This window comes from Tauraco erythrolophus, chromosome 5 (genome assembly GCF_009769465.1).
Source record: "Tauraco erythrolophus isolate bTauEry1 chromosome 5, bTauEry1.pri, whole genome shotgun sequence".
Classification (NCBI taxonomy): domain Eukaryota; kingdom Metazoa; phylum Chordata; class Aves; order Musophagiformes; family Musophagidae; genus Tauraco; species Tauraco erythrolophus.
The window spans coordinates 71,997,166-72,024,409 of record NC_141469.1 but is presented as its reverse complement, the minus strand read 5'-3'; the positions used below and the strand labels follow the sequence as shown (position 1 = coordinate 72,024,409).

At 40.5% G+C, this 27,244-nt stretch overlaps 1 protein-coding gene across 2 annotated transcripts in view; it reads right to left on the bottom strand.

Annotated features, from left to right (window-relative positions):
* Nucleotides 1–27,244, bottom strand: part of TNKS (tankyrase) — a 151,865-nt gene that overhangs the window by 105,080 nt on the left and 19,541 nt on the right. For both annotated transcript variants that reach the window (XM_086612603.1, XM_086612604.1), the window contains exon 3: nt 9,354–9,449. In XM_086612603.1, coding sequence (XP_086468729.1) covers nt 9,354–9,449 — 96 coding nt within the window. The remainder of the gene's footprint in view (nt 1–9,353; nt 9,450–27,244) is intronic.

Here is a 27,244-nt window from a genome sequence, read left to right as displayed (position 1 = left end):
AAACAACAGAAGCAAAAAGCAATTTTTCTCCTTTCTAAATATTGCCCTAAACCCCCTGGATCATTTACATGAACAAAATGTAACTCAGGAACCCAAGTCCCTTCATATTTCAGGCGTATTAACTACTTTTTAAAGTCTTATCCTTGAACTTAAATCACATCTAGTATGTGTCTAGTAAAATAGGGGGAAAAAAAGCTTCTGACCCAGCCAGGTGCCTTGGACCACAGAGAAGTCAGGAAGCATCCTGTGCCTGGCACTCAGCAAGGCAGCAGCACTTCTCAGCTGGCAAGAAAACAAGCCCATCATCACCAGAACAAAACCGGTGCAGGAGCTCTGTACAGAGAGTGCACTCAGCAGCAACACAACCGAACCAAGAGCTTTTGTAAGGACTTATTTTCAGCTCTTTTTCACTTTAAAAGAATAGGAAGAAGCCTTCCCCTAGGCTGACACATTCCTAACTAATCAGAACAACTTATAGATTCACTTTTAGCGATATTACTAAATTAGTTATACATGCATAGCAAATCTTCCTTAAATTCATACTTTCAAGTTTGACAAAACTTTTTACTAGAAGACCTCAGCTGAGTAAGAGCTTGCAAAGTAGGGCACCAGAACCATGCTTCTCACTGAGATTATTCCAGTATGACCTTTCAAGCTATGTGCACCTGGTTAAGTCAGTTATTTTAAAATAAATAAATCCTTTAAAAGAAAATAATTACAAATTTAGCATTCTCCTTCAAACTCAAAACCAGCTCCTATGGAAATGAAGTATGGAAAAATAAAAAGTGACTGGTATAAAAAGAGTTTGGAAAGTTACAACGATTAACAATTTGAAACATAACACAATCTCTACACAGTGTTAAAATTCTTTTGAAATCTGGGCCTTTATTTAACTGTCTCAAAGGAGTTATCTTGCTAGCTCAAGAAAAAAAATCATACCAGAAAGTGTCTAGGAATAAGGAGTGTGGAGGGACAGAGAATGGGATGTAGAGTTAAGAAGTCAGCTGGACAGAAGAGCTCATCATGGATGATCATGGATTCTGGATGAAGAATTTAGAAGACAACCAGAATTAAAAGCCAGATTGAAAAAAAAAAAAAAAATACAGGTTTAGTAAGAGGCAGAGTGAAGGATGGAGATCTCAAGTAAGGGGTGCACATATGCAGGTATGTGAATGTGTTGGCAGAAAGTGGGGACCAAGATAAGAAGCTTAAGAAGGACAAGCCAGGTCCTGGAACTGGGATCAGAAGTTGGACAACTCTGGACAAAGCAGGTAAGACTACTGCAAGACCCAGCTGCATAAGCCAGTATCATCAAGTTTAGAAAGAATGGGGGAAACAGCCTCTTACTTCTACCACACGCTACCTTTCATGACAGTGCTTCTTTGTCTGGGAGGCCGTGAAGTAACACATGAGCTACTTCAAACCTGGGTGCTTTACAGCAGGATGCAACGAATCTTCACTCGGTCGCTAACAGAGATGAACTAGAACAGTAAAAAGCCACTTCAGCATGTTAAAGTGACAGTCCAGACCATGTGGAAATACTGGTCAGAGTCACAAAGAAATTCCTGTTTCCAAAGGAAATATTTGGCTGCCTTAACCACATATGTAACCTTTTTTTTCCCCGTCTCGCACCATTCCCCCTTGCTTTCAACTTTTGCAGCAAATGAAGCAGGAACCATACAGACAACAGTGTACTTCGCTGTGCAGTCTTGATTCCTCCCCAGCTCCCAGCCATTCGTCCTGCTGAATGAGGCGGTGGGGAGCAGTAAGCAATCTCGTAAGCAGAGTCTGTGTCCTAATATGTGTGTAAAAAGGTAAAATTAAGATCTTCTGCCTCTCCCAGTTCCTAGTCAGTATATTTTCCTTACACATTAGCATTCTTTGAGTCATCTGTTCAGTCTGGAAAAAAATAAATCTTAAATGTTTTGTCCACCTATTCAGAGACTCCACAGATTTCACAGTTGTGAGCAGCTCATCAGTTTCAAAATTTAAACATGGCTTCACTTTCAGAAGAAAACAGTTGAAATATGAAGGCCTCTCGAGAAGTTACAATACAAGAGATAAAAGCAATGGGAGCTTTTGTTTGCAGGAATTACCCAGCTAGCTAAAATTTTTTTCAAGAAAGTTCCACGCTTGCTTATAGAGTAGATTACATATTAGAATCAAAGATAATACACAAAACCTACATTAAAATAGTTTCAACTGCAGCATGGCTATCCTACTTGCAAACAGAACCAAACAAATGAGAAGTTACATCATACAACATTCTCCATCCACTCATTTCTTATCACTGCACCCTCACTTACTAACGCATGCAGTATACAGTATGAAAAGGCCATTTGGTACAACAATCCAGAAAAGTTACCCATGGAAAAATGTAGTAGACAAAGTAATATTTGGTCTCAGGACTGGCAGAAATTGCTATTAATAACCAGAAACGTACAACATAGACTACGCAAAAAAACTCAACAAACAAATCCTAAGCTTAACAACAAGCAAAATTATCTAAACAACATTTAGAGAAGAAGAAAGAATTTCAGTAAAGTATAAGACTAGTCAGTGCTCAAGGCAAAGAAACAAAAAGGTGAGTGCTCTGATGCACTGTGGAAACAGAAATGCTTCTTACACATTTCTGCAATTATTTTTCCTAGGGCAGCACAGAAAAATACATTTTGGGCTCTTTAGTTACAAGGGTTTTGAGATCTTATTTGTTATTCTGTCCATCTGAATAACAACAAATCTTAGGAAGAAAAGCTTCTTTTGAATTTGATATTGTTAAATTTCAGTATGTAGTACAGGCCAAATAAATTTGAGTACCTCAGGTTCCTGAAAGTTTTCAAAGCATCCAAAACTCTATACCAGAGCAGAGTTGAGAATCAGAGAACCCAAAGACTGCACTTAGGTGCTTTGTGAAAGCTTTGAAAGGCTAATTTGCTCCTTTGACAAGTTAAGAGTTTGATTCCATTCAAAGAGCTCTTACTAAATATTCCTAAATGGGTATCATGGTAAAAAGGAAACCTGAAAGAGCAAAAAATCTGGCAAAGGGGATGGTGTAAATCATAACTGTGCTTTTCATAAAAGCACTGATCCTGAATCCCACAGTGCCCCTTCTTATTCGACTACCTACATAACAGACTACAGGCTTCTCTTTGCCTAAATAGACGATAAGAACAAAAAGGAAAAGTCATCTCATCTAGCCAGACAGCCACATTCCACAGAAACCACTTCAAGACACACAACTAAGTTTAAACAAAAGGTGAGGATGATAGTGCTTATCTCTAAAATAGGGAGCAGGGCTGAAAAAAGAGGAGAACCTCTCATTATTCTAAAACTAAGCCCTAAGAAGCAAGAGCATCCAGAGCTAAAGTTACACTAGGAAGAAATCCAAGCACATTAAGGCATGGAAATGGAAAATTTAGGCAGCAGGACATACATATCAGCTCACATAAATCCTTGAACAAGTCCTTCAGTAAGAGTTTAGAGAAATTATGTAGTCATGGAATCAGAACCAAAGCATTTCCAAGGATTAGACACTTAAAAGCAGTAATAACTTGTTTCCTGTACGATAAAACACACTGCAACTTCTGTTAAATAATCTACCACATTGAAGGAAACACTTAAATTATACAGTTACCAGAGAGAACTGAAGAAATTTGAAGGACCTAAGACAAACTGAGGGAATGAGCAGTAAAATAGGTAGACCAAAGGAATACTGACAAATTAAAACAGTGAAGACTGCATGCATAATATAAATCATCTGGAATTATACTGGAATCTAAGCCACAAACTTAAGAATTTGAATTCTTTTAGAGGCTCCCATAAAACATTTAGCTCTTCTGCAATCACAGAGAGGTTAAAAAACAAACTTAGCCTGAATAAAATCCGGAATAAAAAAATGCCATGAAAGCTATTAAATCATCACTACAGAAGTGAACTGGATGTTACATAAGAGCACAGAGCTGAAATCCAGATATGCTATCTTGAAATAATAATGCAGTGCTGGAAAATAGAAAGAGAATCAGTGATACCAGCAGTGCCACCAAAGTGCAACTTCATCTTTAGTGAAGTGAAACTTTGTATGTGGAAAGTCTAAAGAACAAAGACTGCTGCTCTTCAACAGAAAACGTAACACAAGAGCACACCAAGTACGGCATGGCATCTAGAACAAAGAGAGGACTGTTTCTTCCTCTTTCCTCTCAATGTGAAAATAAGGAAATGTGAAATGAAACTGAAACGTGACCATGCCAGAACTGAGAAAAGGCAGCGTTCCACTCCTGGCCTGCCAAGTAACCTGTATGCTTCCTTCAAAGAGGGAAGTGGAAACTAGACCACACACTACATGAGATCTTTTAAAATTATGTATTTATAAATATAGCAAGATAGTCTCAATTATAATATTCTCTAAAAACAGGAGACAAGATTTATATATCCTTATAGCTGGAGCTTCTTGATGAGGGACATCTGAACGATAGACTTTGCATTATGTCTGTGCCATCAGCACATTTTGACCACATCTTTCCAAAGACTGGAAGTGCAATGCTCCGGCATTCCCAAACGGAAGCTGATATTCCTCATAATTCTCCAGGAAGTAGATGTGAAGTATCACCACAGACTTCACACTAGTGAACTAGAGCAGATGGCTTGTTTCCTCCTGAGAAGGCCTTGGTAAAAATGAGGAGAGTAGACCTACTTGAATGCTAAACAAATAAAAATGACAAAAACAAATTCAAAGCACAAAGTGCTGAAAAAGGCCCTTCAGACCTCTTGCTTCAAGACATATGCCAACAGCCTATGTGAAATAAGGTGAAAGTTTTCTGCAGGGCAAGGATACTCCTCAACTGCTGTGTCACCATCAGAAAGGAAGATGACCTGAACAAACGGATGGCCCAAACCATTCTGGTAGCACCCGCCCTCCTTACTGTTAAAACACTTCTCCTTTTGCACTGATGTTTATCATACTGTTTCTTAAAGGCGGAAGTGACATCTTGTCCAAATGATCTGATTTCGGAGTATGTTATATAAGAATTAGATCAATAGAAGGAAGGCGGGAAGAGGTTGACACCTCCCAAAAGGAAGTGCTAGTGTCTATCCAGAATGCCTTCCCTGAAAGCAAACACCATCAACCCAGAAGCAAAGAGTTTGGGATTTGAGGCAGCCAAGTTGTAAAGTTGCCACAGTAAAAACAAAACTAACTTAAACTAAACTAGTTTCTTCTCTTCCTGCTAATTTTAAAAGGGATGAGTTGTACCTAGGATCCATTTTCCATTCTCTAAAGTTCAGCAAACTTTTTGCAGTGAAGCATTAGATTTTCCCCTTCCTTGCAGGGAAGTTATGCATATAGATGGTAGTTCATTTTGAAAAAAATTGTGCAAATATATTTCAATAAATGGACTGTGCTGCGCACTTAAATTAAAAAGCTGACATGACAAATAGATGAAAACATGAATCCTCATTAACACTCCTGGTAACCTTAGCCCAGCTGTACTTTCACTCATCAAGTTGTCCTTCACATCCAAAAAAAAGAAGTGATAAAAGCTCAACAGGACCCAAGTACTTTGTTTGTAAAAAGACATTCTTTCCATAATAAGTAGGAAGATCAGAGTCTTGTTTGACTTGGAAAATTGATTCTATTAACAAACAAGACATTATTTCATACCCAAGAAATTTTCCTTTAATCTGGAGATGCTGCAGTTGGCAAGCTTTTTTCATTTTCGTCTGTGTCAAGGGAGTAATCCTTGACACCAACCAAAACCAATCTTGCAAAACAGTGGCATGGAGCAGGCAAGAACATAGTATCCAACCAAAGTGCCTTCAGCTCCTGCTAACAGCTTTAGAAACCGCTCAAGTACGAAGTACAACCATTCGTCCAGAGAAAGCATTTCCAAATACCAGATAACATGGGGAAGTGGCAGAAAAGATACACTGTGTGAAAAACTGAAGTAAATCATACACATAAATCATTAACAGTATTGTTGGCTCTTCATATACTGTATAGGAAAGATATAAAGGGATATTAATGTTTAAAAAGGCAATAAGCAGAGTAAGAGAATAATGAAGACTAATATGACTTGTAGCGCAAAAGCTCCCAAAGGCCCTGTTCTGGATGGGAGTCCCACAGTGGTATGTACGAAGATGAGTCCCCATCTCAGAAACCACACACCCCAAAGGCAATTAAACTAAAATAAAATTAACTAGGATATTCATCTCATGTCTAACAGCTCTGGTTCTTAGACGCGATATGTTTTCGAAGTCTGCATTACCACTTCAGCCTAGGAAAAAAGATTACAATCCTCTTCTGAAAACCTGATTTAGGAACAGCAAGGGATGCTAAGGAAGGAGAAACAAAAAATATCCACCCTCTCTGTCATGAAGTGCTTGGCTCACACAAATGGTGCTTATCCTGCAGAAGGGGGAAAAAAAAAAAAGACTGCTTTTCTCTTTAACTAGTAAAAAATAGATTCCCCAATTATATAACTTTTTTTTAAAAGGAAGCTGAAACTGAGCACTTAATTTCTATAAAGTTTACTTTAATCTACAAAGTAATTTTCAAAGTCCATTTCCATCAAATACTAGCCTTTCATTTACATTGTGTATCCTTTATAAAACACACATTTTAAGAGAACATTGCACAAAAATGGCTGGAAGTCATCCCAGAAACTACTGCATTATATATCCTTTCTGTAACTCAGGAGATGAAGATACTATACATTATTCTAGACTGGGAGACAGAAAAGAACAAATCATTGTTGATTCAGCATTTGCTGCCAGAACAGCAGAAATGCTTTTTACACAGCAGGAATGTCCCTTTTAAAACATATACAGAATTCTTTGTCAAATTTAAAAGATTTAATCAATTATCAACAAGTTTTCTGTTAACTTTTGGAGGTCAAAGAGAGACTATAATCACAGTTCATTCGCAAAGCAATTAACATAAATGGGCGAACTTATGCAAATACTTGGTCAAAAAAGTCGGAAGAGGAAGCTTGTTCTCCAACAATCAATACAGCAGTGATGTGGAAAAGTCTATTACGGTCACAGACACTGACAGAAAAGGAACCCAAATTAACATCATGAGAACAGCCTTGACATGCAAGCTGTTTAAAGATGTTAATACAGGAACAATTACAGATTGTGCTTTCAGAATCACTGCAGTTTTAAAAGCGCAGAATACGAGCATTTCTGAAATCCCACCATTCAACATTAAATACTGAAAATTAAGTTAATACATCCTACTCATCCTTAATCCAGTAATACCTTTAAGTTCCGATGCACCTAATTGCAAAGCATTGCTGTAGCTAAAGATTATCACAAGCCAGATAGATCCTAAGAAATCCCTTAAGCCCCCTTCTTCCAGAGGGATGAAGCAAGACCTGAAGGTAACGACATATGGAAAAAGCACGAGAAAATAGCAGCCTAACAGAGATACTAGAAAGCAGGGTAGCATCCAAAAAAAATAAGCTCTTAATAGAAAGCTTCCATTTAAATGGCATCCAGTGTCAGCCGTTTCAGTTACTGTGAATCACACTGCAGCTCAAGCCTGAACCAAGCCCTGTTTCCCAGCTTGGAGCTCAGGTGCACAGCACAGAGCCAGCCCAGCGTGGCCAAGAGCCACCCTGAGGACAAAGCTGGTAAAACCAAAAGCTGATTTTCTGGCTAGGAAGGATAAACACATACAAAAAATACCTCTTTTTGAGCAATAAACCACCTAAATAGCAGCAGAAGTGGCTCTGCATATGCATATTTATACACACAACCTGGTAACAGCCGTCAGTTGCCGAAGCTTGCAGTCACTGGATGCTCGCGTGCGAGGCACGAGGGGTGAGGCTGGGAACACAAGGCACTTGCTGCGCTCCACAGGACGTTCTCAGAGGGCTGCTTCTAATTCATCTCCACTCGTTTGCTATGACATGTCGCTCTCTCCATTGGCTAAAGCACAACGTGGTGATCTAGCGCGCAGAGAGCTCAGTGGAGCAGTTGTGAAGTCACCATCACAGACCTTCCTAAGTCTTCTACTATCCTCCAAAGTCGATCTTTGAGCATAGCCTGAAGAGCAGCTCGGAGCCCGGAACTCCCAAACTGTACATATACCAAAATCCCCACAACTAAATGCGAAATATCCATTGACACCTTTGAGGTACCTTGACTCCCTGGTGCCCTTTCCATCGTAGGCGTCTGTACAACTGTACCCATTAACAGCCAGAAGTCAGATTAACCTGCTTAGCACAGCTAACATTAGCATTAACACTGTGGAAACGTGTTTAAATTGACATTGAGTAATTAAACTAAATCATATGTATTTAAAATGCATTGTTCCAAAGGCACTCTCAAATCACTGCAGAGCTGTGGATAATTATGTATCGCAGCCAGCGCACTGGAAAAAGAAGATGAGGAAATGTTCCTGACGAAGTGAAGGGAGCTGGTGTGCTCTGAACATAATCTGAAGAAAGAATATGGGTGTTGCACAGCACATAACCTATAAATTAAGCTATCAATAAAAAGAGAGAGAATATAGCAGAAATAAAGGCAAAAGAAGAAAAATAGCTATTTCTTCAAACGAAGCTCAGCTGCTGAATCTTTTTCTATAAGTCTAATTGTACATATTTTAAAATCCCCAATTACTTTGTTCTAAACATTATTTCCTAGACGCCAAAATCAGCACAGAGGACCATGTAATTCTTGATACAGATTTGACAAGGCTACTATATTATTCTTTCATGCCTACTGGTATGCTGCAACAGTTAATTTATAAAAAACAAAGCTGTGTTAAACCAAAGTTGTATCTGTAGAATATTTTCGTGGAATATATTGTCCCTAAAAAGGAAAAAAAAAAAAAAATGGTGGGTGAGAAAGAGCACTATCTAAAATTAGTAACGAGGAAGAGGAAGGAAAGGGTAGCAGAAAAATATAATGTAACTATTGATCTCTGCAATCGGTAGCAGGTTGTCTTTCAGATCACAAGTACTTTTATAGTTACACAAACGTCCTTGCTTGCTCAACAATGAAGGTCTTAAAACAATTGACCTGATTTTTTCCTTTTTTTTTGCAGAGGTTGGGGGCTCCTATTCAATCTGGGTATTGGGTAGCAATTAAAAAGCAAAAATCACAGAAATACAGCGAATAACAAATGATGTTATAACAGGAAAATTACAGCATTAGCGTAAGTAGAATAAGCAAACCTATGGCAGCACAGCAGAGTAATGACAGTTACATCCATAAGAAATCCAGTAAAAGACAGTTTTAAAATGCTCTTACACAACGGAAAAATCCAAAAATGCAGAAGGCTTTTACAATGGTGAACTTATACACACAAAATGAACTACAGGTAATGCTGCTGAGAGATGTATGCATCTTACCCGTGAGTACAGCTTTTGCTGAAGGGTCTGCCAGATCCAGCGCAGATTTCCCATCGGTGTTCCGAATGTTTGGATCAGCTCCGTGCTGCAGCAGCACTGTGCAGGGAAAGCAGAAACAGTATCTTACCTCAGGGATACACAGATTATTTACTGTTAAGTGTCTCCTCGGCATGATGTAGGCATAAACACACATTGCACAGTTTTCTTTATTTTAGCTTCTGGTTGTTGTTATTGTTTTTTCTTCTTCCCCTCTCTCTCTTTTTTTTCTTTTTTTTTTTTTTTTGTTAAGCACTGCAGCAAAGGATCTTCCCTGGAGTAAGGCTAAGTTCGCAAGTTAAGGTATAGTTAAGATCACATGACTTCACATGATAAACATGAACCCCGAATCTCTTGCAATACTCAGTTTTGGGTTCCTCCCGACAGCCAGCTGGGAAGCTGTGCATTCACCGACTCACACTGGGAAATCTGCTGTGGAACCTGCTCCTGCCTTTACTACCACTACTGCTGTTTGTTACCACTCCTGTTCCTTTTCCTGCTGAATATCCCAAGTCACCCCGCCTCTGTAAACCAGTAACACTCCAGCCTTTCAGTGGCTCGTCACTTGAGCACAAAATCTTACCCGCAGCATACCGCCTTGCCTTCAAGAAGCCTCACAAAAAGAGTAAGAAGTGTAAGCTGGTACCCTGCAGTCTGGATGTTCAGAAGCTATTATTCTCACTGGTATTTTTTTTTTTCCTTCTAAACCTATTAACACATAAAAATTCAAGTACATAAGAACACTCAGAATGCAATACACAACCATATGGCTAGGAAGGCTTCAATACAGTAAATTACCATCTAAAAAAGCTCATAAGAAAAGGAAAACACTTTCACCTGTAAATTCTTTTGATCAGAAAAAACGCAGTAACAATGCAATTCAGACCATCCCCTCTCAAGATCACGGTATTTTCTACAGAATTGGAAAACAAAGTCCACAGAAATGTTAGAGGTCGGACAAAAAGGGTCCCAATTCTCCATTTCCCCAAATGTTGTGCAAAATAAGCACAACGTATTACAAATTCAGAGCAACTGTCACACACCTACTTTGCACAAGTGTGAGGAACAGGACAGTGCACAGAGATGCAGACACTCAATGTCAAGGAGGCAAATAATAAAAAGTGGCAGAAATTTATGGTTGCTCATGCTGAGATACAGTTGGACTGAAGGAGTCAAGACAAAGAAATACTTGCAAACACTTTTAATAACTTAAAGGTGCAAAACCACTTCATAGACAGGATTCTCTGGGAAAAAACATAACCCAAATAACAAAAGGAATTATCAATATTATATTACATATATCACTTTAATCAACAAAAGGTTTTTCAGAAATAAACTTTTTCCTAAGTTAAAATTTTAACTGGTAGTATTGTTTTTATTCAAACCTCTTTTCTTGCACAATTCTGACTTTAAATGCTTTTAACACTGCCAAACGTCATGTATTTCAGTTTACAGAATGCTATGCTGCATGCTTGCCCTAAGCTGAATTTTTGCAGAAGTTTGGTGCTTTAATCAAGTAAATTATCTTATTTTATGCTTTGCCAAGAAGATGCAATTGTCCCATGTTTTTGAAAGAGGATTCAAGCAGGCAGATAGGGCTATTCCTAGGAGGTTTTTGTTTGGTGGTGGGGTTTTTTCCGCTCTATGTCAAGATAAGACACCAAAACAGAAAAAAAAAATTCAGCCAGCACGTGCTCACAGAAGCTTGTTAAGATCTGGCATCTATGTTTCTGAAGAGGCCATCTGTGCCATAGATGCTACCACCCCCTTAGAGATCTTACTCACGGGCAGGTTTGACTCTGAGCCAGCCTCACAAGTCAGTCGAGCACGCTCCAGCAGGAGGTGGTGAACAGGACTTTCTGTAGATTTTTTTAAACACAGTAGGCAGTATAGAAAGTAAGTATGCAGAGATACATTCAGTATGTCCTGTCTCTATTCGCTTCGACCCTGCTAGTGAATCTGTATCCTGGAGAGGGAAGCCATTTGTCCCAAAAGGCATCAGAGTAAGAGTGGGCCTATAACGAGGGCAACAGCAACTAAGTGTCTATCAAGAGAAAGCAGGCAGTACAAAGTCATGAAACAGCAGATTGGATGAGAAGACAGTGAAGGATTCACATGGCAAAAAGCCTGAGATGAAGAGTTAGGGGAAAGAACTGAACAAGAAGATGTGGCAGCGGAAGAGAGAATAGCTCAGATGAAAAGATCAGGAGGAAGGAATAACGGGGGTTTGACCAGAGTACGGAGGTTTGGACTGACATGCAAAACCACGCTGAGGCAGGTTAGGGTGCAAGAAAGGTGACTTTGAAAAATGAGAGGTTACAGGTATAGAGACGTCAAAGGGATCTGCAACTGCCTGAGCCTGATGCTAAAACAGAATAACAGATTTTTCAAGTCTCTTAATTCTTCACTCCTATGCAAACCAACCAAGAGCAACTCTTACTTCTGCTGGCGTACACAGAAGATGACAACACAGTACTCCTTTTAGCTCCTCTCCTGGTTAAAATGAGAAAGGATTATGCAGTGTATCTAACCTGTTCAGTCATGCTGACGAACCATGAAGGGATTTGGCATGGCTTACAACAACATACAATTTCTGTGTGAGGTTTTTAGCTTTTTAAAAACCCAGGGAAACCTGTTGCAGTGGGTCCAGAGGGCGGCCACAAAGATCATCTGAGGGCTGGAGCACCTCTGCTATGAAGACAGGCTGAGAGAGTTGGGGTTGTTTGGCCTGGAGAAGAGAAGGCTCCGGGGAGACTTTCCAGCAGCTTTCCAGTACCTAAGGGGGGCCTACAAGAAAGCTGGAGAGGGACTTTTTACAAGGGCATGTAGAGACAGGACAAGGAGTGATGGCTTTAAACTGAAAGAGGGTAGATTTAGATCACAGATAAGGAAGAAATTCTTCCCTCTAAAGGTGGTGAGGCACTGGAACAGTTTACCCAGAGGAGTTGTGGATGCCCCATCCCTGGAAGCGTTCAAGGCCAGGCTGGATGAGGCTTTGAGCAACCTGGTCGTTGCTCCAACTCCCCTGCCATGGGCAGGGACCATGGGCAGGGCACCCACCCTAGTGGAGGGTGTCCCTGCCCATGGCAGGGAGGTTGGAACTAGATGATCTTCAAGGTCCCTTTCGAACCCAAACCATTCTATGAAATACATTAAAAATTGCCTAACAGTGCTTAAGCTGGTTGCCTGTAAAACCTCTGAATTAGTGACTACTGCCTGTGGAACATGCACTTGAAGTGGTCAAACTAAGTTCATAAAAAGAACCTGCCAGAGCTCAATTGCTGTAACCATGAGACTAATCTTTCTTGTCTCTGCAATCACTCATCTCACTCATCATAACCCTTCCAGCTCCTCCAACAGCCAAGGGTACAGTTCTGGAGACCACCCCCTTATGCAGTCCTAGAGACAGATGTACCCTGTGGAATGAATGCAGTAGCATCTTGGGAGAAGAAACCAATCTAAAGACTATATTAGAATGCAGACAAATAAAGGAAGTAAATTCAGGTCACAAAGTCAATCTTATTCTTACATTTCCTCTATTGACTATTTGATTCTATCCTCTCCGTGCTTTTTTAGTACATAATCTCACAAAAAGATATCCAAGTGAGCAATGTGGTCATCAACGTGAATTAACAAAAGAAATCCAGCATTTGATGTTTAGCCTATCGGTGTAACGCAGCTGTATTTTTATACCTGGCAAACCACAGGAAGCTTCTAATTGAATGTTCTCCTGCTTGTTCAAAACCTTTAACATTTTAGCCCAACACAAAGTCTCTTCTAACCACAGGGTACTTGAGATCTAGGCACAGTGTGTCTCTCTAAATTTCCTTTTCAATGCACCAGGGATGTGTAAAAATGTCAGGATAGATCTCCTGTTTGAGAAAAACATTCCTTTTATAATGAAACACAACAGAACAAGACATTCTAACTAACTGTATCTATCTGGGATTTCAAACCCTGCACACCAATTTCAGAGGATGGTTTCTGAGTAGCCTGAAAAGGAAACATGGCAATAGTTTCTACCAAGAGATTGCTGTTAATAGGCAAGCGTAAGGATAGTGTGCACACAAATTCACTCCTGGAACCTTGTTAATTAGTATATTTTGATATGCTGGTTTATTTCCTCCGGACAGTGGGGACATTTGGGTGTATTATTTTTCTGTACTGCAAGCAGAACCCTTAATAATCTAGCAACACTATTACCTGGCTATCCTCACCTTTCCTACAAACCACAGTGTACGAACAGTGTAAAGAAGTTCTTTTAATTGAATCTTCATATTGTACATGAACATCAAAGTCCTGTAAGCTTAACTATAGAACAAACACGGACTGTGCTTGGTACAGAATTATATTTCTACCTTCACTGCAACTGATACAATACATAAGTTTCTGATCTTCACATACCATGTGAAATGCTTTATTTAATTACACTGCTATTATACCAGATCAGTACTAGAGATAAGAAAGGCCACATTCTTCCCAACAGATAAAAAAAGTTACGGTACTGCACAGCGCACGAACTACAACCACTAATCAGTTACGATTACTGCCAACTTTTGCTGTAGCAGGATGAATCCTAAAATTAAACGCTTGGCCCACAGCCTCCTGGCACAGGTATTTTCAACTGTGAAGCTAACCAATGCTACATCATTTGGCTGTCAAATTATAAACCCACCAAGAACAAACATTTTTACTTTTACAGTCTTCACATATTCACCAGCAATGCATGGCAAAAACTTCCCTGGTAGCTAGCTATACAGCAACACGGGAGAAGTAATGTTTATTAGAAGTTAAAAAAAAAAAAAGGGGGGGAGTTTGTCTACACACAAACCATCACCCAAATATTGAGCCCTTCCTCCTTCATACTGCCTCAGTTAAAAGCCCACTAAAGGAAAACATTTTTGACTGAAAGACAGAAATACAATAGGAATAGAATGGGAATAAAAATCAATTTGGTTGTTCCAATATTAGGCATAATCAAAGATCAGAATGTTTATGTTACCGTTTGTCTAGGCCAAACATCCACAAGCTCCCTGAATATACTTAAAGGAATTCTGACGGAATGTTCACGTTTGGTTTCAAATCGGACGCACATAAGTACTAAAAAGAACTCATCCAAACCTTTGACTGTTGAGTGAAAAGTGCGAAAACAACAGGCATACCTTCCAGAAGTATCTATACTTAAAGCTGCCAACTGCTTTTACTTACATTTCCAGATTCTTCAGTTCCTCACAACTCAGCCATTGCTTCCTCTGTCCCCACTGCCTTGTACTCGCGGTCCCTTCCAGCTACCCTAGCTTTAGCACATATCCTTTCTTCCCCTTTTCAACTTCACCTTCTGGAGATGGCTACCAAGGTCCTTTCCAAACCACACTACTGTAGCTTTATCTACTTACTCTTGAAGTATTAAGACACAGAGAAAACAGCCTGAGAAAAAGCCCTCCTTTTGACTCACAACATAGGCACTATCTTCCGTCTCTCTAAAGGACACCTTTAAAGCCAGTCAGTCTCTCACCAACCTTAGGTCCCGGGAATATACACACACCTCAGTACCAGTCCCACGCAGGACATGTTTCCAAGTTACACTAGAGAAGAAACACAATGTGCTCATTCACCTCCACATTCTGAAAACATCTAGATAACCCACTGGAATCCAAACAATTATTTTTTTTTCAGCCAATGCTAAATGCATCTTCTCCCCAACTACTTCTACAGGTAAATCAAACCACTACAGTTTTGAAGCTTTTCTCATGTTACAGGAACAACAAGTTCTTGCCTAGAAATTACGCTTCTGTGATTCAGATCTAATAATCCCACTTTGGCAAATTACCAGATACATAAGCCTTTTTGCAAAATGATCTCTTATAACTAAAGTTGTAGCACTCTACTCGCAGCTTCATAAAGTTGAATAAATGAGATACAGCTAATAAAATTAGCCCCCACAACCATATCACTGATTAACTTCCACCTCTGTGAGCAATCCCAGTCTTGGCTGCATGATTAAGAAAAAGGCTATATTCACCAGCTATGGGAATTGCAAAGTGAAAACATGAGAGGCAGCACCGCTACAGAGGCTGCACACAACTCTAAAGGTTTGAGTGTCACTACTTGACCTGATGACATCCATGGCCTCAAACACCACTGCCAGCTCAGCTAAGAGCAGTTGGAAAAAAGGAGAGGAACAGGTCCTGTGCTCTTGACTGCCCCTCTATAGTGAAAGCCATCAAAGCTGAATCAAGATTGGATTATGGAGCAGAGAGGCTAAGCACACTGAAGGCTTTAGTTTGGAGTCAGGGTAAGGTAAAGGCAATAACCAGGCATATCTGGGAGCAGCGCAGATGGTTTACTGGTAAGAAGAGAAGATAACCAGGTGGCAGGTCAGGGGCAGAAGAAAAGGAATGTATTTGGTAGAAGAGACAAACATGCAAGAGCATGCAGAAGAAGCAAAAAGAAGGAACAGAGGCAAGGTAAGCAATTAAACCCCAAGGCCATTCAGGGGGAAATACAGTATTAGTCCCCATGGGTGCAGGTAGGACAAGTAAGGAAAAGTTGCAGAAGACTGGATTTCCAGCAACAAAATGTGTCTGCAAACAGTTAATTGCTGAAGACTTCAGAGACCTGCACTACCATGACTGCTTTGCAGGGTCATCGCTCAGATGGCAGCCTGGAGTGGACTCTTCCAGGCTAAGAGTTGCTTTTTCTGAGGCAAAAGCTAAGGACCTCATTAAGCTGAGAAATTATGTGCAGCTAGTCTCAGCACCCCTGCAACAAACCAGCCGTGCTGCAGAACAGTGCTTAGCTTGAAGGGGAGAAGGGAGGGTCCAAACATCAAGCTCCAAAGGCAATAAGGAACATCTCAGGGCAGGGAGCAGAAGAGCATACAGCCTTTGCAAAGAACTGTAAAGCTGCCACCAGCTGCAAAACAGCACTATCACAGGCTACACTTTCACCCAGAGCAGGCTGGCAGAATCGCCATCCCCAGCCCCGTGCTGCCCACCTTACTCTAGGTGGCTGCAAACATTTGGTCAGGCAACAAGGTGGATCAGAAAAGTGATCACTCACCCAATCCAGTTCATCATGCAACAACGTGACATGCTCTGGCTGGCACAAGAAAGGACAGTACAGGGACACATGCCAGTGACAGGAGTTGAAAAGGATCATTTTGTTGTTCTAGTTAAGAGTATATCTAACATAACCAGCCAAAGCCTTGGTGAGTCAATGTCAGCTCCAAGCACTTCCTATTATTTTGCCTTCCCTATCCCCTTGCTCAGGGCATCTCAGTTTCCCAGCACCCCAGACAACGGTTTTATCCTCAACAAACCAGTGTGTTGGTTTTGTTCTTTGTTGGGGCCAGACAGAGCAAGAGACAAAAATACGCTGACTGCAGCAGCATGAAGTAGATGAACAGAAGCTTACAAAAGCAGCACTAGGCCCTGCTATGCTGAAACAAAAAATTGTAAAGAGAATTAGAACAGTACTCTCCAACAGCACAGACAGAAACAAGAGCTTCGACAGTAGGAGAAAGCAGCAGACAAGTGGCAGGGGAAAGTGATGAAGTTTTGAGAAACAGAGAAAAGCCAGGGACTGCTGATATATCAGGAACCAAGATGGAAACACTTGTGAAATACTGCAAAGGAATCTGGTCTAAAATTGGTCTAAAAAGGTGACACGGTCAATGACCCTGCTGAAGTGCCTTACACTAACGCACACAGCACGGGTAGCAAACAGGAGGAGTTGGAAACCACTGTGTAGCTAGAAAGCTATGATCTAATCAACATCACTGAAACAGGGTGGGAAGGATCACACGACTGGAGCTGCAATTGATGGCTAGAAACTGTTCAGAAGGAAAGGAAGGAGGAGCAGACAGTTGCCCTCTATGTAAAAAAAACTGACTCCACAGAGTCGCCTTTGAAAAACAGCAATGAACAAGTTAAGATCTTAGGGGCAAAAAGTAGAGGCCAAGCCAACAAAGGAAACCTTATGGCTGGTGTTTGCTACAGGCCACTTGACCAAGCAGAGCTTGCTGATGAAGAGCTCTTACTTCAGCTCTGGGATCAGGAAAGCTAAAGCACAGTTAGAGCTGAATTTGGCACAGGATGCAAATAATAAGAAGGGCTTCTACAGGAATGTCGGTTAGAAAAGGAAGATTAAAGAAAACATACTCTCTTTGATAAGTAAGACATGAGAACTAGTGACAACCGATATGGAGAAGGCTGAGGTACTCAATTTTTTTGCCTCAGTTTTCAATGGTAATCTTTCTTCCCACATCTCTCAAGCCCTGAACCTCAAGGCAGGGACTGAGGAATGAAGTCCCTCTCATTGTAAGTGAAGGTCAGGTTCAAGACTACCTAAGGAACCTGAACATACAATAAGTCCATGAGGCTCAGGGAGATGTACGCCAGGGTCCTGAGAGAATTGGCTAACGTAGTTGCCAAGCCATTTTCAATCATATTCAAAAAGTTATGGCAGTCAGGCAAAACCCCAGCAACTGGAAAAAGGGAAATATCACAGTCATATTTAAAAAGGGTAGAGAGAAGATCCTAGGAACTACCAACCACTCAGCCTCGCTTTTTTGCCTAGTAAGATCATGGAACAGATCCTCCTGGAAGACATGTCGAAACACACGGAACACAGAGTTGATTAGAGACATCAAGGGCAAATCATGTCTGACTAATTTGGTAGCCTTCTATAATGGAGTGATTGCATCAGTCAACAAAGGAAAAGCTACAGATGTCATCTACCTGAAGTTCTGTAAGGCTGGAAAAAGTTGCCCAGAGAGGTTGTGGATGCCTCTTCATCAGAAGCGTTCAAGGTGAGGTTGCACAGGGCTTTGAGCAACCTGATCTAGTGAAAGCTATCCCCGGCCATGGCAGAGGAGTTGGGCTACATCTTTAAAGGTCCCTTCCAACACAAACCATTCTATGATTGTAATCCTGTAGGCCAGTGCCTGGAGATACATAGCTAAAATTTATGCAGACACATAGTCTTAAATAGTTGCTTCTAAGTAAAGGAAAGTTGCCTCTAGTAAAGAAATGGTACTTCGGTCAAATGTGACATGATCTAGATAAAATCATAGCACCTGCTTGCGTGTTTTGATTACCTTGTCATTATAAGCAATAGCAGCAAATGCTAGGGGCATCAACATATGCTAGGAGACTATACGTGCAGATAGCTTGGAATATGGCTCCTAGCAGAGGCACTTCTTGCTTTATGGTCGAAATGACCATTTGGTCCATCAGCAACAGAAGACAGCCATATCAAACATCTCACTCTCTTGACACAGATCTGCTCTTTGAAAGGCAGGTTCTCATGCATCCGAACACTGCAGAAACTGTACCAGTTCCTACAGTAACAAGATGTAACTACCAAATTGAGCAGAGGTCCAGTAAAGCATGAAATGGAAACAATACTTAGAGGTCAGACTTCCCTTCAGCTTAGATGAACGATTTACAGAAACGGGCTTCAAAGCAGCAATAAGAAATCAAAGAAGTGGCATGAACAAGGTCTCCCAGTAACAATTTTGTATGTTTGTTTTCAGGGGAGAAGATCTAGTCAAGAAGAATATTGTGAAGCATCACTTTAAAAGGACTTTATCCTACTTTCATGCATGCTCTAATTTTTCAGAAAGACTTTTTTGTCTCAGCCTTTTCACTGTTTGCCTCAGAAGCACTTTTAGACTCTGCTCGCTGAAGTTTCAACCTCTTAGCAAAATAGCCTGACTCTTGATCTATATGTACATACATACCATAAACCTCACTTCCCAACACACTACAAAATACTTCAATGTGTTCTAGAATTAAGTTTGCATTAGATGTTCCAGAGATCAGATTTATCTAATCAAAGTAATGTAGGGGAAAAGGATCTGAACCAGACAACCAAAACCACAAGCATCGTTGCAACAGTCTGAGCTCTTCCAGCAAGGCAAAAAGACACCTTCTTAAAAGGCTCTGTCATCCCTCAGTGACTGCCCACAACTGTTTCCCCATAAGTAGGTACATCTTAACTATGATTAGTTTTCTGTATGTAGGAAGCACTACAAAATTGCTCCCTGGTACGCCAGTTCTGCCTACCAGTGATTAAATACATGTAGGGAGAGAGAACACGCAGAAAGTTCCGGAGGCTGTAGGCAGCACAGCGGGCTGATAATATTCTTCTGCCCTCAGAGAAAGAGCCACAGTCGGTAGATTGTTCAGCCTACATGAACAGCAATTCAAAGCCTTGATCTTGCCTGGACTTAATGAAGTAAATATTCCTGTTTCTTTTTTTTGGATGGAATAATTTTCAAGTTAAAATTTTCCATTTCAGCTAACAGTGAGAAAACAAAAGTATACGCAGGTAATGCAGAATGCAGTCTTCCAGAGAGCAACCTCAAAGCCTTAGTGTCACTGCAGTATTTTGTTTGTTGGGGTTTTTTTGCATCATGCAAGAGATGGCAGCATCATTCCAGAATGCTCCCCTCTAGCACACAATTCACATCAAAAGCTATGTAGCATAAAGCAAGCTTTGGGGCTTCCACAATGAACCTGCAAAACCTAAGAACTCTAGAAGCTTCACTTAAGTTACAAAAAAAAAAAAACATTTCTTCGAGCTAACAAGCAATAAAAGACAGTACACTAAGCATGTATTTAATCTCATTTATTTGCAGCCACGTATATGCACTCCTTTTTCACAGAATCACACAATGGTTGAGGTCGAAGGGACCGCTGCATATCATCTAGAACAACTCCCCTGCTGAAGAAGGGCCACCTACAGCCAGTTGCCCAGGACTGTGTCCAGATGGCTTTTCAGTAGCTCCAAGGACAGAGACTTCACAATCTCTCTGGGCAACATGTGCTGGGGATTGGTCACTCTCACAGCAAAAAAGTGTTTCCTGACGTTCTGAGGGACCTGCCACGTTTCAGTTTGTGCCTATTTCACAAAGGGGCTTAAGAATCACACTTAGGTGTTTTCAAGTAGTCACCTGGAACACACATTTTGTTAGTGTGTAAAATGGAATATAAGACCCTTTAACCAAAAGAGCTTTAAAAAAACCCAAAAAACATTTAGCCCATTTGTAGATGGTGTGGGTTAAGGCCTTGTGTCACAACTAAATCATGCCCCTTTTTCCTTGCAAGCAACAATTTTGCCGTTACTTAGTTTCTAAGCATTTGTTTTAGTACACTATTTATTGAACAGCTAAAAACCTTAACTGCTGCCCTACTGTCTAAGCAATTTATGTTTTCATCTATATCCCAAGCTGAAAGCTTCTTTAAGGACAAGTCTTCATTGCTTGGTCCCAATTTCACTTTTCTCTGAACAAATGCACCTTTCTACTTCAAATTTTATTCAAATAAATGTCAGCTGTAATCCCAATATCCCACTTGACAGATTAAGAGCCCTGCTTTCAGTGTCCTTGAAAAGCAAAAGCAGCCACCAAGGCAAATCAGGTCAACAAGTAGCATCCTAAGAGGGAAAAGAATCGAGGGGAGTTAAGAGAAACCAAAGACTCATTCCAATCTCCTTTTGCATCTAGTAACCATTTATTCCAGGTTAAGTTTGGAGGGGGGGGAGAACCCCTGGTGGAAGTCAGGTGATAGACTGCATGTGGAATTAGCTATGCAGCTACCAGAATGGATTATTTGCCAGTGCACTAAAATCTGACACTCAGGAAGCAACATAAACTGAGGAGTATTAAAAGTTTCTTAGAATCTGTCCTGGATCCACCATTTTTCTGAAACAGAAAGGATGCATGCACAATGAAAACCAGTTTCTCTTTTTAGCACCACAAGAAATATGCATTGAAGAGGAGCTCTCAACTCACCATTCAGTGATGTGAGCACAAGAGGGGGAAGAGAAAAAAGAAAAAAACCAAAAAAAACCCCAAACCAGCCAGAACAAACAAAACAACTATCACAATCCAAGAGCACAGCCTTTTCCATAGGCAAACTTCAGTGCCTACCAGCTTTCAACAGCTCGTGACTTAGGGTGTGTGACTAAGATACCATCCCCATGGAACACACACAAGTAACATTTTGATGTGATTAAGAGCTGAAACCCTTAAGATTAAAGAGGCCCCAACACGCCAAATAACTTTTGCATATTTTGCATAAAACTTGAACCTTGTGCCAATTTTGTAAACCCATCATTAGTCCACAGCAGTTACCAAGTACTTAATAGAAAAAGTACATAAAATCGTAGGGATACCAAACTGACCAGTCCATGAAATTGTGGCTAAAGCTACAGGTTGGCCAGAATACATGGGTATTTTCAAAAACTCTGCTGCTGAAGTAAACATCAGGAAGCTAACAATACATTAAAGTTCAAGCAGATACCTAACTCTACTAACAACTGACAAGCTAGCAGTATTACATGTATCAGTCTTGGAAGCTTTCCCCAGACACTATCTTAGAACGTATTATTATGTAAAACGGTCACATTGCTTTCTATTCTTAAAGGACAGAGGACATCCACTTGTTCTCCAGTCCCAGAACTGCTCATCGCCATGCCCTGTTGATACCAAGCAGCACAAGTTTCATCCTGTTTAGCATTAGGTCCTTGACAAGCAAATATTCTACGCCGCAAAAATCTCACAGTCTGTCAGGTAAGATATCGTCACTGCTGCAGGTCTCGTGCTAGGGAAGGGTACATGTTACATCAGCCTGAGCGAGTTCTTCTCCTGGGTCACACTCGTGTCTTGTGCCATCCTTGCATCACCCCAAACAAGAAAATAAAACCAAAATTGTTGCAGCCCGTTCCTCTTGGCTCCCTTGTCATATAAGTCCAGCACTCAATACCACAGCTAGGTCAAGAGCACAGTGCCTAACCAAGGAATTACTCAGTACAGCTTGCTTGGACAAGACATCACCAGAACACTAAGACCACACACAGCAGCATGAACAACAGGATTCACAACAAACACTTCAGCCTTTCTTGGGAAAGAACAGCTTTGTCTAAGAAGTGTGGCGCATTTGGATAAACATGGAAAAACAGTGAATTACTGGAGTGCAGGAGTCTACATTCATCATGAGCCCTAGCTGCATGAAAAACTGAAGTGAAGACCACACAGAACAAGAGGCAAGCGCTCAGTATTTTCGGTAAGCTTCTATCACCTGTAGTTCATTTTGTACGCTTGCTTTACATTGTGGAAAGACCAAATCATTAAAAAGAGCAACCTTCCTTTGTTCACTATATGACAAATATTTAATTGCCTGCACATTTTTACAAGCAAGACCTTTATATCCTACAGTAATACTTTAATCAATGTTTTCCATTATACTAAGTAAACATCCGAGAACTCTGCTAGAATTGGCTCCACTCACCTATGCCTTAACAGCTTACACATATATCTAGACATTGTTTTTAAACCACATATGAACTGCATTAAGACCACATGGTTCCTCTGAGAAGCTAAAAGCAGATATTGCTACAGGAATCAGAAGCATAGTCTCATAAGATTTAAGTATTTCTGCAAGATACTTAGAAAGCCACTGTAAACAGTTATCGGACACCTGAAAGCAGTTTTAGTGTCTGCAAGAGCAGCGTCTGTTCCATTACTCTGTTCTGAATAATATACCACTTCCTTTTCCCCTCCCTCTCAATCTGGTAACAGTTAACATAGGTACTTTTGAAGACCTTACTTCCCATAAATGCTCTACAGCAAGCTTCCCAATAGTGTTTTGCATATTATTGTACCACCTCCTTTGCTGCAAGTAACCAGATCCTGATTTAATCAACATTTGTAAAGAAATGTAAAATAAATGGCTCCTTTTTTGTCCTCCACAGATTCTCCTGTGCCAAGCAGCTAAACAAGGCAAAAAGACCAGTTTTCTTGACACCTGAATTTCAAGAAAGAAGAAGCAGAACTAGGAAAATGTCTAAAATGCACAGATAGGTTGTAACATATTAACTGTCAATACAGTCCACACTAACAGAAAGACAGAAGGCTTCCAAAATATACACAGTGTATGAAACCTGACACAGCAATCCTTCTCAACTTATTTTCATGAAGTTGGATTTCAATCAACTTCTAGCAATACAAATACCATAATATAAACAATAGCCTTAAGGACTAAACAACACAGTAACATGACAGGTTTGACAAACCCTCCGCACCACTACTTCCAGATATGAAAACACAAAGTCATTTTATTGGCATAACCCTGCAGACAAGTATTCCTCACTTTCACCCAATTTGCACGAAGCATCATCCTCTCTGCTATCGAGTTTACTGTTGATTTTGGTTTTGAAGAGGATTTAAACTCAGGATTAATCCAGCTCAATGCTTGTTCCTCTCATAAAAGTGCTCTGGTAGGGCACTTCCACCTTGTGTCAACAATCCATGCATTTCAAGGCTCCTAGCACTCCAAGACCTTTGTCAGGTGCACATGGGAGACTGACACTGCTCACAGAGATTTTCTTCATAAAGAATCTATTACAGCTACATGTGCACAGATGCAAAATGCCAGCACAAAGGATTCCCTGGAGTCTTTACACCAAACACCACCATTTCATCTTGGCAGCTTTTCCCCTAACAGTAACTCCTGTAGACTGCACTACGTTAACAGATCTGCCTGCACATAGATGTCACATACCGAAGAGGTGTCCTTCACATGCAGGAATTGATAATCCACTTCCCTCCTGTCCTTCTGGCAAAGTCCACCAGGGAGCACTGCAGTTGTATATGCCATGGTAGAGTGTCTCAAACCATCTTCTGTAGTCACTTTTGACAAAAGCCCTGTTGTCTCACACTCCAGTCCATTGTTACTAGGACTACAAGTATGACAAAGCCTCCAAACTACCAATGTATGATTTCAATCATGGGTTCCTCCACTCCCACCAGCTCACAGAGAAGGCAGCCTTATTCTCAAGTCCCTTTCAATAAGAGAAGTCTGAACTACAGACTTGCACAGTAGGAAACGTAACAAGATTCAACCCAAGAAGCCATCATTCCTGTGATGAATATTTACGTTCAGAAGCTGACACAGCTTAAACAAACTGTTAGAGGACATGAAACTATTTAAGACCATGAACAAGAACTCCAATAAGAGAGCAAAAGAATTCTTCCACTCAACCTAAAACATGGAATTTTAATCCTATGGTTGTTATCATGCAACCTTCATTTGAGAAAGACCCCATGAAGAAACAGTATGAGTAGACTTAAACATGTTAGGTCTTTGAGCCACTGTGTATGCACAGGATTTAAAACCATTTGCCACTCAAAGAAGCAGGGTTCCACACACATGCTATCACTCACAAGGCAGAAACAGACCAAAAGAATTCATAACCTGAACACTCTGACGACTCTGCTTCCACAACAACAGATTTGGCTTTGATCACTAAGAATTTGAGTAACAAATAATATTTTATTTTGTGTATCTGGACAGATAGATGCTGTTAACCAGAACTGCTTGGCCTTAAGAGACTCCATCTGGAATACTGCGTTCAGCTCTGGAGTCCCCAGCACAAGAAGGACATGAAGCTGCTGGAGCGGGTCCAGAGGAGGGCCACGAAGATGATCCGAGGGCTGGAACACCTCTGCTATGAAGACAGGCTGAGAGAGTTGGGGCTGTTCAGCCTCGAGAAGAGAAGGCTCTGGGGTGATCTTATTTGCAGCTTTCCAGTACTTAAGGGGGGCCTACAGGAAAGCTGGAGAGGGACTTTTTACAAGGACATGTAGTGATAGGACAAGGGGAAATGGCTTTAAATTGAAAGAGGGGAGATTTAGATTGGATATAAGGAAGAAATTTTTCACTCAGAGGGTGGTGAGGTACTGGAACAGGTTGCCCAGAGAAGTTGTAGATGCCCCATCCCTGGAAGCATTCAAAACCAGGTTGGATAAGGCTTTGGGCAACCTGGTGTAGTGGATGGTTTCCCTGCCCATGGCAGGTGGGTTGGAGCTAGATGAGGTCCCTTCCAACCCAAACCATTCTATGATTCTACAAATCACAAGGAACCTTTGCTCTGTATGTCAGTGTTAACTGCAATCAACAGGCGGAATAGCTCCCCCACTGCAGGGATTAATTCACATTCTCCTAATGGAACAAAACTCACGTTTCTGGTACACAAGAACAGTCTAAAGTTCTTTAGACTGTCCTGCAGTTTAAAAATGTTCAAATACAAGTCACTGCTTTCCCACTGCATACTATAAGTAGTCAGTAGCAGCAGTGCTCCAATTCTGCAGTTTAAAAGTCAAAGCAGGAATATTAACAATATTCAAGAATCTTCTGATATAAACAGCACCAATAGTTTAACAATTTACACAAAGTATTCGGAAGTATTCACTTGAGAGCATTTTCTCATGATTTTACAAGCCTCCGAATATCAGACTTCCAAGATGTCTCTTTGAATCAAAGCTTCCTTCTAGGACACCAGTTCTCCAAGAAAGAGAGTCATCGGGAATTCAGTACATTTCTCCAATAAACAATGTGCATAACCAGCTCCCACGGTACCTCAATTACCAATAACCCCCTCTAATACTTAGTAAGAAGCTACTAGTCTTCTTACAGGCTTCTGTCAATCCAGCAGCTAAATCTATAGCCATTTTAATCATTTTTTCAGTTAAGATGCTAATGCTTCTCCCTCTGACCTCACCTCCAAAAAGTCCTGGCTATTGCACAGTTTTGCTCTTTGATAGCACTTCCTGTGATTTTATTTTTTTTTTTACATATACTTTTCAAGTAGTAAAATCAGACACAGCTTTAACTTTTAGAATGATACAGTTCCTCTGCTTGGAAGGCAAAATGCTTTGAACATTCTAAAGACTCAAGGGACAAAACCAAACTAAACTGTAATAATTTCACTATTTGTAGTACATGCCTTCTTTGCAAAGGTGACCAAACAGACAAGCACTTCAATGATTGAGCAAATTACCATTTCTACAATTCGTTTAAGGTTTACTGTGCACTAGTTCAACTCATAAACTACCTTTCATACATTTTTTTTTAATCCTGACAGAAGGTTTATCTGCCCTGCAGGAAGGGTTCACATCATATTCCCTCCATATAGTTCAGCCTAAAGATATGTAATAGCAGAAGGTAATAGCTAATGAACTCTTCTCCTCTAGTCCTGAGGAAGCACAGCAAGGTGAGCAATGTTTTGACATGTTAACAAAGAGACATTTAAGTAACCGTGATACCTATGCTAAGGGTAGGATCCGGATGTTTGAAAGCGTGCTAGCTTAAAAACGTTTTAGTTTGCTTGCTTGCTGTATCTTTTGAGGGCAAAAAAGGTAATGGAAAATAAACGAACTTCCACAGAATTTCTCTGATCAAAAAGAGATAAGTGCACCTCAATGCTACTATTAGAGATCACTTTGTAGCACTACGACAGTAAATTCATCATGCCACAGGATCTTTGCAGGAAATTTTCTAACTAGCCCAGAGTAAGCCAGTAAAAACATTGGTCTAATGTCATATTAAGTAATTCCTGATGCATCCACAGCACTGCATGGACTAAAAAGTAATTTTTTTAAAAAAATTAGTTTCGTACAGTGTTGAAGGGAGTTTTTCAGTAGCTAGAATTTCCTGAAAATTATTAAAGCACTATGTTCAGATCCATAAATCATGGCATCACCATAGAAGATGCTCATGGTTTTGCATATTTGTGAAGGATGCCCTTAAAAACTAGGCAGGTGTATGACACCTGACATCACTTTTAGGCTAGAGTCTTACAGTTCTCATAACACCTAACTGGAGATCCACCAGGGGCGGGGGGGAACAAGTACAGCCTCTGCAAAAACATAGTGGAGGGCAAAGCAGGCCCAGACAGACTGCATAAGCACAGCTTCCATGAGGTTATTTTTAGCCTAGTATTTTTTAACAAAAAAACCCTGTGTGTTGCACAAACGCACAGTTTTTAAGGAACTGCTACCACTCAGG